General features: G+C 42.2%; 1 protein-coding gene across 1 annotated transcript in view; it reads left to right on the plus strand.

The window, feature by feature from the left end:
- The window catches only part of ngfra (nerve growth factor receptor a (TNFR superfamily, member 16)), a 30,518-nt gene extending 22,465 nt beyond the window's left edge, over positions 1-8,053 (plus strand). Inside the window, exon 6 of the mRNA XM_030735272.1 lies at positions 7,803-8,053. Within this exon, the coding sequence (XP_030591132.1) occupies positions 7,803-7,855 (53 nt within the window). The 3' untranslated portion in view covers positions 7,856-8,053. The remainder of the gene's footprint in view (positions 1-7,802) is intronic.
- The last annotated feature ends 2,565 nt before the right edge of the window (positions 8,054-10,618 follow it).

The following is a 10,618-nucleotide window of genomic DNA, read 5'->3' on the forward strand; positions in this document are numbered from 1 at the left end:
TTCACGTGGTTGTATTTTAGGTGCCAAGAAAAGTCAACTTCAATTAAATCAAAATATCCTACTCAGATTTTGTGAATGTGTATAGTGGTTTTTCAGCATTGTGCAAGCTTTTCTCTCAGAGGGAAGAGACATTTCTCTGAGATTTGAGATCAAAAGCAATATATCACCTAGCAGCAGGACTAAAATCTATATGTAGCTGCCAAAAGCAGATAGGTGATGCCAAGTCTTACAGGTATGCATGCTGTATTAGATGCAAGGAATGTACAGGCTATGACTGTGGGGAACGCTCTGTCAAAATAAGGTTAAAAATTTCAGTGTTGACAGAAGTTTGACACAGATTCAATCTTAGCCAGTATATTGGAGAAATGTATAGACTACGTATGTAACTGTATATGTATGATCGGTATTTGTCTTTACCACTACTCCTCCATATATTTGTCTCTGGGGACTTGGGAAGTGTTTTGAATGTAGATCTTTAGGACAGATTTTGTAATGCAGGCTCAAAAGCCAGACAACATCTAAAAGGTTTGTTTGTAAGATGAACTCAATAAATGACTTCTGGCTTAGAACCAACATTATGCACTTTACTGATCTATTATAAAGCAATTTACCATGTACTTAATTTACTTCTTGTAATGCAGTGCATTAAGAGAGAGAGAAAGACAAAGATGAAGTTTTTTGTTTTTGTTTGTTAAAGTCATCTGCTACTACTCTCTTAATATAGCTATATTATATTAAGATAACTTAGAGAATATGTTTTTATTTATGGTACTTTGCAATTTTTGGCTCCAATCCCTAAGTTCTGTGCTTCCTACTAAAAGCACAAGTCCTTCAAAAAAAAAAAAAAAATCAAGAATATATGGTTTATTTTTTAATATGAAGCATTTTAAAAATAAGCTGGGAACTGTTCTTTATAGACAGTAGGATCAGGGGAAATTTGGGCATTTTCGGGACTAATTTCAGTAACAGATTTATAAATATTAGTCCACAAGTGGGGGTTAGAGCAGCACAATGGTACATGTTGGATTATCTTTTACAAATGTGTTTTAATAGTTTGGACGACAGTAGTACTGTTGGTATGATCAAGCTTTGCTTTGTTTATTAGGATCAGCATAGTAATGGGATTTGCTCACAATAACAAATAAAGTATAAAAGAAAAATAATTCACCAGTATCATCTTTTCAATACTATCAACAAAAATAAATAAATAAAAACAATAAATGATTATTATATTTGAGCCCATCCATCCATCCATCCATCCATCCAGCCATCCATCTTCTTCTGCTTGTCTGGGCCTAAGCAGAGAAGCTCAGACTTCCCTCTCCCCATCCACCCCCTCCAGGTTATCCTGGGGAACACCAAGGCATTCCCAGGCCAGCTGAGACATATAATCTCTACAGTGTGTCCTGGGTCTGCCCCAGGGTCTGCCCCAGGGTCTGCCCCAGGGTCTGCCCCAGGGTCTACCCCAGGGTCTCCTCCCGCTAGGACATGCCCAGAACACCTCACCCAAGAGGCACCCAGGAGGCATCCTAATCAGATGCCTGAACCCCCTCAACTTGATCTTTTTGATATGGAGGAGTAGCAGCTCTACCTCTTGAATGTCTACACTCTTCACCCTATCTCCAAAGGAGAGGCCACTCACCCTTTGGAGGAAGCTCATTTGTCGCTTGTATCCACAGTCTTGTTCTTTTGGTCACTACCCAAAGTTTGTGACCATAGGTGAGGGTAGGGTCATAGATTGACTAGTAAATCGACAGCTTTGCTTTAATGCTCAGCTCTCTCTTTACCACAACAGACTGAGGCAGTGTCCACATCACTGCAGCCTCAGCCCCGATCCGTCTGTCAATCTCCTGCTCCCCTCTCCCTTCACTCATGAACAAGACCCCAACATACTTAAACTCCTCCACTTGGGGTAGTAACTTGTCCCTGACCCAAAGTGAGACATCCACCCTTTTCTGGCTCAGAACCATGGCCTCAGACTTAGAGGTCCTAATTCTCATACCTTCTGCTTCACACTCAGCTGCGAACTGCTCCAGTGCGAGTTGCAGGCCACCATCTGATGAAGCCAACAGGACCACGTCATCCACAAAAAGCAGAGACGAGATTCTAGGCATAGCCAAGGTGGAAGCCTTCTGCCACATATAATTTTTATGTACAGAAATTCCTACATAAAAATTATAAACAGTATTGGTGACAAACTATGATTCCCAATAGTTGGAGCACACCCTCTGGTCTGCCTTGAAGATGGCAACCACCAACCCAGTCTGCCAATCCAGTGGCACTGCTCCAGATCAACCAAGACAGCCCTATAACATCCAGAGTCTACAGCAACTCAGGGCAAATCTCATCCACCCCAGGGGCCCTGCCACCAAGGAGTTGTTTAACTACCTCAGTGGCCTTGCCCCCGGTAATGGGCGAGTCACCCCTGTCGTTCTTTGACTCTGCTTTTGTGCCAGTGGGATTATAGAGGTCCTCAAAGTATTCCTTCCACTTCCCCTCCTGACTTGTCTGACGGTTTGCCAGAATCACTTTGAGGAGGTCCAAAAGTCTTTTCCATAGCCTCACCGAACTCCTCCCACACCTGAGTTTTTGTATCAGCTACCACCCAAGCCGGGTTTCACTTGACTTGCTGGTACCCATCAGCTGCCTCCGAAGTACCACAGGCTAACCAAGCCTCAAATTACTCTTTCTTCAGCTTGATGGCTCCCTTCACCTCTGGTATCCACCATCTGGTTTGGGGATTACCACCATGGCAGGCACCGCATTGCAGCTGCTGCTCCTTGCAGCAGCCTCAACAATGGAGATGCATTTGGGTCCTCAGCCTCTCTTGCAATTCTATCAAAGTTCTGCCAGAAGTGGGAGTTGAAGAACTCATGGATAGGGGCCTCTGCCAGGCATTCCCAGTGCACCTGCACATGTTTAAGTGCACCAAGTCTGTCCCCCATCACCAGGTGATGATCAGTTGACAGCTGAGCTCCTCTTTTCACCCAAGTGTCCAGAACATACTGTCACAGATCTGATGATGTGACTACAAAATTGATCATTGACCTGTGTTCTAGGGTGTCCTGGTGCCACGTGCACTTATGGACATGCTTATGTTCGAACATGGTGTTTGTTATGGACAAACTGTGGTTTGCACAGAAGTCCAGTAATAACACCACTTGGGCTCCAATCAGGGAGGCCGTTCCTCCCAATAGCAGCCCTCCAGGTCTCACTGTCAGGAGTGCTGAAGTTACCCAGTAGGATGACAGAGTCACATGATGGAGCACGCCCAAGCACCCCATCCAGTAACTCCAAGAAAACTAGGTACTCTGAACTGTCATTTGGTGCATAATTGCAAACAGCAGTCAGGATACATTCCCTGGCTTGAAGGCGGAGGGAAACAACCCTCTCGTCCACCGGTGAAAACTCTGACATACAGGCAGTAAGCTGAGGGGATACAAAAATACCCACCCCAGCCCACCGTCTCTCACCGAGGGCAACTCCAGACTGGACCAAAGTCCAGCCCCTCTCCAGGAGACTGGTTCCAGAGCCCAGGCTGTGCATTAAGGTGAGCCTGACTATATCTAGCCAGTATCTCACAATCTCAGTCACTAGCTCAGGTTCCTTCCCCACCAGAGAGGTGATGTTCCATGTCCCAAGGATAGCTGGTGTTTGGTCCACCAGAGCCTCTGTACTTGACACATATGAGCCCAATTATGTCAAACTCTACCCATCTTTTATGACCATCTAATTATACTTTTGTATCAATATACGATCAGGTGATTCCATTCACTGTATAGCACTGACTATATAAACACAAAGAATGTAGCTCTGTGCACTGTAGATAATTGTCACTGAATGTCTGGAACAAAAGAGCATAACCTTTAAACAGAAGATGGGAGAATAACAGTAAGTGCTGCAGGAATGAGAAGTGGCCTCTGCGCAATACTGAACAATCCATCGTCCTTCAGTTCTCAAATGGCACTTACAAAATGAAACCAGCCTTTCTATTTGATTTATCCGCATAAATGTGAGTTTTATTATCATTTTTTTCGAATCTGAAGACGTCTTAAGTTCAGTCGTGATCCTGTTTTCAGTATTGTCGCTCATCCTGTTCCTTCTTAGGATTTCATTTTTCCCTTCCAAGGCATATTGTGTAAAGATTAAGAAATGGTTATACAGGGATAATGGCATGCTCAGACAAACAACTGACAAATCCTTGCTTTTACAATCCACACCACTGTGTCTTGTCTAGGATACCCATTACATTCTAATGAGGCCTGGAAAAAGCTTATTTTGTTCTCGTGTTTTGTTTGAGTACCTCTTTTCATTCTTCCACTCAACAAATGCGAAGCCCACTGTATGTCAAAGAAGAGAAGGAATTTCTTTTGGAGGCACAGCTTGGCATTGGTTCATTGAGAGGATGACTGCCTGCTTAACACTGTCACCTCTTTAACGGATTGGCTCATTAGCAGGTGTTACGAGATGGGATCCAGGCCTGGGCTCCAAATCTGATGTAGTATCAGTGTTTAGCACGTGCTAATTGGCATTACCACCGTCTGTCGGTGCGGAAGCCATTAAAAAGGCAGCAAATGTGCCTGTGCAGGGGGTTGTGCGCTCTTACACAACCAACTGGGACTGTAAAAAAGCAAGGGGGTGAGAATATGCACCATAAATCCATGATAATCGCAGGGGGTTTCCTGTTTCCACTGAACCATTTTTAACTGGTAGCTAAAGTAATGGGAACAGCTTCAGTCAAAACAACTCAACAAAGGCTTTTAAAAACAGAAACCGAGCAATGAAAATGTCCCCTTGCTTTGACTGACATACTCAGAGAGGGTATTCCCTGCATGAATCACTGGTGAGGGGTGAGACCTCCAAGATGAAGAGTGCTCAGTCTTATTTCTGTCTGCTCATCTCCATTGAAAAGAACCATCTCATCTCTGCAGTGCCCCTCCCTTCATCCTCATAACCTCATTGCCTCTTCTCCCTCTGAATTGTGCAGATTGTATGTGATTAAAATTTAAATAAGACCCTATTGCCCACCCATTCATTCTTGTCCTGATTTTGACCTCACAGTTCACACCAAATGGAGTCAATGCAGCTGTCAGTCAAAAACCAACTGAAGGATTGTCAGGGTTATTAAAAACAATCCTGATGATTAAAGGGTACAAATTTGATGTTAGAGCGTCAAAACTGGCAAATGTCCAGTCCTAGATATATGTATATATACACATACAGGAGAAAATCTGTTGCTTGGTATTCCTCGGAAAGCCACTAAAAGAAACCTTGCTGAAAACCCTGAGGAAGATCAGTCTTTATTGCAGCACTACAGTCAACCTCCCTCACGGGGTTGTAGTTATGTTTCATGTTACATGTGGGATTGTGTTTGAGAGCCTATGGTACCTGCAGAATCTCAAGCAGTACATTCTTTAGTCTGTAACATCATACAGCTGCAAGTTACAGTAATAATGCAGCTGAGTCATGTTACAAATCACTAATGCGATTTCTGCAACACAAGAGGGATGACTCATAACTGGTTGTCATCCTCCCACATTAGCAAGTTTGCAAAAACTTCTCTGGGTGGAAGTATTCTCACTGCTGTTATTATCTGAGCAATGAGGATAGTAGTAGACAATAAATACCCTGTGTGAAATAACTGAGTATATATTTGATGGACAGTAGAGCTGCAATGAGTCGACTAACTGATTAATTTAATTGGCAGCTATTTTAATAATGAGTTAAATGGTTTGATTACCATCAGACTGTTGGTTCAACAAATCAACACACCTGGTGATGTCAACAAGGATTTGGGGAATTTTTTTTTTCCCTCCAAAGCTGGAGTCAAATCCACTTTCTAGGAGCAAACAGGCCTCAGGACCTAAACTCACAACTAAATTAATATTAAAGTCCACCCATGCTCAGTCCTGATTAATATTCAGCTTCCCTTTATCATCAGAATGCAGCAACAAATTCCTGTAGTTCTGCTGACTACTCTTTTAAATTAGCCTCTGGGGACAACCAGTAGCTCGGGCTTCCAGTGTAGAGAGCAGACATCTGGTCCAAGACTTCCTGTTCATTCTTTACAAAGACAGATTTTAAAAAGCTAAAAAAAAAAGTTATCGTCAGAGCCAAGCTTGTGAGTTCACTCTTTTGCTCTCACCATGGACTGTTTATTGGCATTGAACCCAAGCCTCAGATATGATTCGTAAATAGAACGTGAACTATAAATGGACTGCATGATTGGATACACAAATGTTGACCCTTTCTTAGAGGTTGCACATGTGCATATGCAGATAGCTGTTAAAAGAGATTGTGGAGCAGTTTGTCTGATGACAAAGAGAAATGCAGACGAGGAAATAGACAAATTTAGCCAAGAAGTTTCTAATTTAGGAAGAAAATACAGTATTCACGTAGGATACAGTTCATCAAGTAAATACAATAATATGTTACCTGTCAAACTGCCCTAAAAAGATGCAAAATGGCTGTAAGTGAATGGAAAGAGTAATAAGATAAGCTCTGAAATGAATATCAAGAGTGATAAGTAAAATATCAAAATGAGAAACAAGTACATATTTGAAATTAGTAAAACATTGCCTCTTTAACTTTTCCTTGGAGTTCTTGTGACAATCATGAGGCCGTAAAAACATAATCTCAATTGGCTAATTTCAAAGCTTTACAGTGCCTTTGGATTCAGTCAGGATTCCCTGAATGTTCTGATTGGAAAAAGGAAAAAAATGGTCAGTAACAAGGCTTTGCTCTGATGGTGAGTTCAGAGTAGACCTGATTGAACTTGTTCAGTGAAAGGCAGCTTGTATTGATTCTCGGAATGAGATCGGACTCTATAAAACATCGGGTAGCCATATGGCGATTATTATCAATGCTGCCTCCTAAATGAGGTGCATTGCCAGTTCAGAAACAGTCGGACTGAAGCAGAAGTACAGGTGCAAGCCACTGTGTGTGTTTGTGTGTGCGCCTGAACTTGTGTGTGTGATACAGATGGCTGGGCACTGGCCAGTGTCAGAGTCTCTCTGTTCTGTGTCACTGAGGATGCCTGTAGAGTGTCTGTTTAAGTAGGAAGGAAGAGAGGAGTGTTATGGACTGTCACTGGACATAATCAGAGTACATGGGGAAAGGAAGCAGAGAAGTTGGGTGTAGCAATCTGTGCTAAGATGTTTGGGAAAAAATATTTTTGTAGAGAGAGCAGACCGGAGAAAGAGGGAGGGAGCGACACTATAGGTAGTCCCCTCTTCTAAAGGTTTAAGATAAACTGTTGTATTACACTTCACTTCCACAGAATGCATTAACAGACACAAAAGTGACCCACCAGACTTCAGGGTCCTCTCAGAAATGCCTCTTCAGTCCAATGGTGTTTCCATGGCTTCCTTCAATTGACACCAGGTTTAGAGGTTTGTGGGAAAAGCGAGCATTTGTTTCTCATCCTCATCCAGCTAATGATCCAGTTTAACTTTGTGGGTGACACCATAGGGCCCTCTACAGGGTAGAGTGTGATTATCCAGAGTTTTAGATGTTTTACATGACTTACAGTTAGCAGTTTCTATTTTGGTGAATGGATAGTTATAATTTGGGGGAAATTTAATTGAAAACATTTGTTCATGATTGAGAAAGTTTTTAAGATACAAGGAGAAGAAGATAGAAGAAGGAGCTTTTCAGTCAGAGACACAAGAAACAGTGTTGAATTAACAGGTAAACAGGTATGAATTAAATTTCAAGATTAAAAAAAAAGAGCTCTTCAAACCAAAAACCACCAGTGTCTTCCATTCACAGGCTGACATGCATTTTTTTTTTCTTCTCTGCAGTGGTTAGGGTGGATGGGGGTCCCCAGCCTGACTCGCCTCCCCCTAAAGTCTGAGAAAGTGGAGGCCTAAGACAAGAAGAAGACAGTGGGGACTTAAACAGTGGACCAAAAGGAAAGCAGGCAGCCACAGGATGTAAACACAGACTCTGATTTATATCTGAAGCTGCCACAGAGTGACAACTTGACTGATACGGACCTCCCAGCACTTTTGGGCCACACTTTGACTCTTCATCCCTGCATATAGAGTCTGTCATTCAGTGGGCCTGGACATAATCTCTTTGGCAATATCAACCAAAATCTGCACCTGTGTTTCACAGATAGGTAGATATATGCCAATGCATCTTGTATTACCTGACTATTCCAGTATGACTTATGACATAATTCTCACTAGCTGCCGGTTTAGAACCTTCTATTCCTCTCTGAGCTTTTCATTTTCTTTTAAATTTAATGATCACTTGCAATGAAACATCTATGCCTGATAGGTAAATAGGCAGAACGACACTTCATTATTGCCCCCCCCCTCCGTGCATCAAAGAGAGAAAGGGAGCTGGTTCCGCTCACATCTTCCTCTGTGGTGTCCCACTCTTGGATAATCCTCTGCCTCTCTCCACAAGATTCACTCTATTAGACCCCCACTGTCATCAGCGATACAAAAAGCAACAGGGGAGTTGTGAGTCACTCCCAACTTCTTCTGAAATTTCTTTCTCTTGTATCATTTAACCATAGATGTGTTTCATGTCATGTTGTTTTATAAAATGTCTGCGTCATTGTTTGCGATTAGGTACAGCGACTGATGCAAGTGACTCATATTTGGAGAAAGAGGTGAACTTTTTTTTTTTTTTTACCTCAGTGAGATGCTTCTTTCTGAGACTCTGTCACTAATCTAACCCCCTTCACAGCACCTGGAAGGATTGTGTTTCAGTAATTTCATGCTTATAATTTAACATGCGCAAATGTTTATCTTCTGTTTATGGTGCGGTACTTTAATTTTGTGGCTTGAGCTACATGGCTGATTCAGCAGTGGTCCTCCACAGTCCTCCATGGAGCCTGGATATGAAAAATGAGGGGGAACATATCTGCAGTGTGGAGGTCTGCTGACTCACTGCAATGAGTTAACTTGTCTGATGGGAAGGGGAAACCATCTAATGAGCAAAAAAAAAAAAACAACAAAAAAACTACGTCATCAGTGCTCATTAAACTGGTGCTTAAATGAATCTGGGACACAAAATCAGCAACAAGGAATCCCATCTATAACAATTTACGCTTACTGAGTGGAAAATTGGGACAACCCTCAGAGGCACACTTTCATTTCACAATCCTCGCAAGCAACTCCATCTCCACATACTCACTATTGCAGTCTCTCATGCAGCTTTGTCTCAGCCTGATAAACAGTGTGGAGGTGCTAATGCTCACATCAACACAGGACCCATTAGAGAGACATCCTGACAGGCAGGTAGTAATTACCTCAGGGTTTCAGCTTCATTTACCCTCTGCTCCACTCTCATTGGGATTAATGCTGTGGACAACAGAGAGGCCCTCACTGAAGCCTCGATGTGACATTACAAATCCTTTATCCCACTCTGAGGCTGCTGACATTTATTACATTGCCCTGGTGATATAAAAGCACTTAGTCCAGGCTCACATCTAAGACGGGGCAACACCTTTTATCAAGGAGGACCACTTTTATGCTGCCCCCTTCCTGCTGCCTAAAATAACTGTAAAAGCAATCGACATAGATACCCTGAAAAAGACTGTAGCTGAGCTCAACTGCACTGCTTGAGCATTCATTCCTTCAGGGGCACATACCTTCTCAGGGTCCCCCTCTGTGTGGATAAATTTATGAATAGCTCTGTGGAAAATTTGTGTAAAACATCTGTAGTTGTGTAATAGAGCTGCTAAGTAGACAAATACAGATATAAAGCAGCATAGGACAACATGGGTTGATATAGATACAAATTCCTACAGGATTTAAAAACAGAATAATTTAAAGGAATAGCTGGGTATTTTCTGAAAATACTTATGTACTTTTTTTTTTTTTTTAGTATTGTGTTGATGAGAAGATTGATACAGTCCTCAAATCTGTACATTAAATATAATGCTCTCTGAAGCTGGTTAGCTTAGCTCTGAATAAATACAGTAAAAAGGGGGATAGGTTTTGCCTGACTCTGCCTCATGGTCAGAAATCCACCTACCCGCACCTTAAAGTTCCCTAATAAACACAACACTTCTCTTTAGTTTCATGCAAAACCTCACATGTAAAAGACACCTGTTGTTTTAGAATGGGGATTATTTGTTACACCGTTATCTATCGACAAGCTGATGTGTTTTCTTGTTAGCAGAGCTTGTAGAATTTAATGAACACTAGATAGGAAATGTCACATAGAGAGAAGAAGACAGAGAAAGTGAGTCATTATACCCCGCATGCATCAATCACACGGTCACCAACAGCTCAAGACAATTAAACTTTCTCTTCACTTGTGATTCATGAATCACTGCAGCATAATGAATGGAAGCAAATAAAATGCTGCTGTCCTTTTCTCACACCTCCTCAAGCTGCTGCGGTGCGGACATGTGACCACACACACACACACACACACACACACACACACACACACACACACACACACACACACACACACACACACACACACACACACACACACACACACACAGTGTATGATTCTCTCCTCTATTGTAAGAGCTGGTATGAGTCATCCTGATCCCAGCTCTGACAGTGACATTAAAGCAGAATCTGCTACAGTATGAGTGACCAGGGTGTTGATTTAAAAGGAAAAAAAAAAAACAGTCCTCGACTGC

Source organism: Archocentrus centrarchus, chromosome 8, assembly GCF_007364275.1.
Source record: "Archocentrus centrarchus isolate MPI-CPG fArcCen1 chromosome 8, fArcCen1, whole genome shotgun sequence".
Classification (NCBI taxonomy): Eukaryota; Metazoa; Chordata; class Actinopteri; order Cichliformes; family Cichlidae; genus Archocentrus; species Archocentrus centrarchus.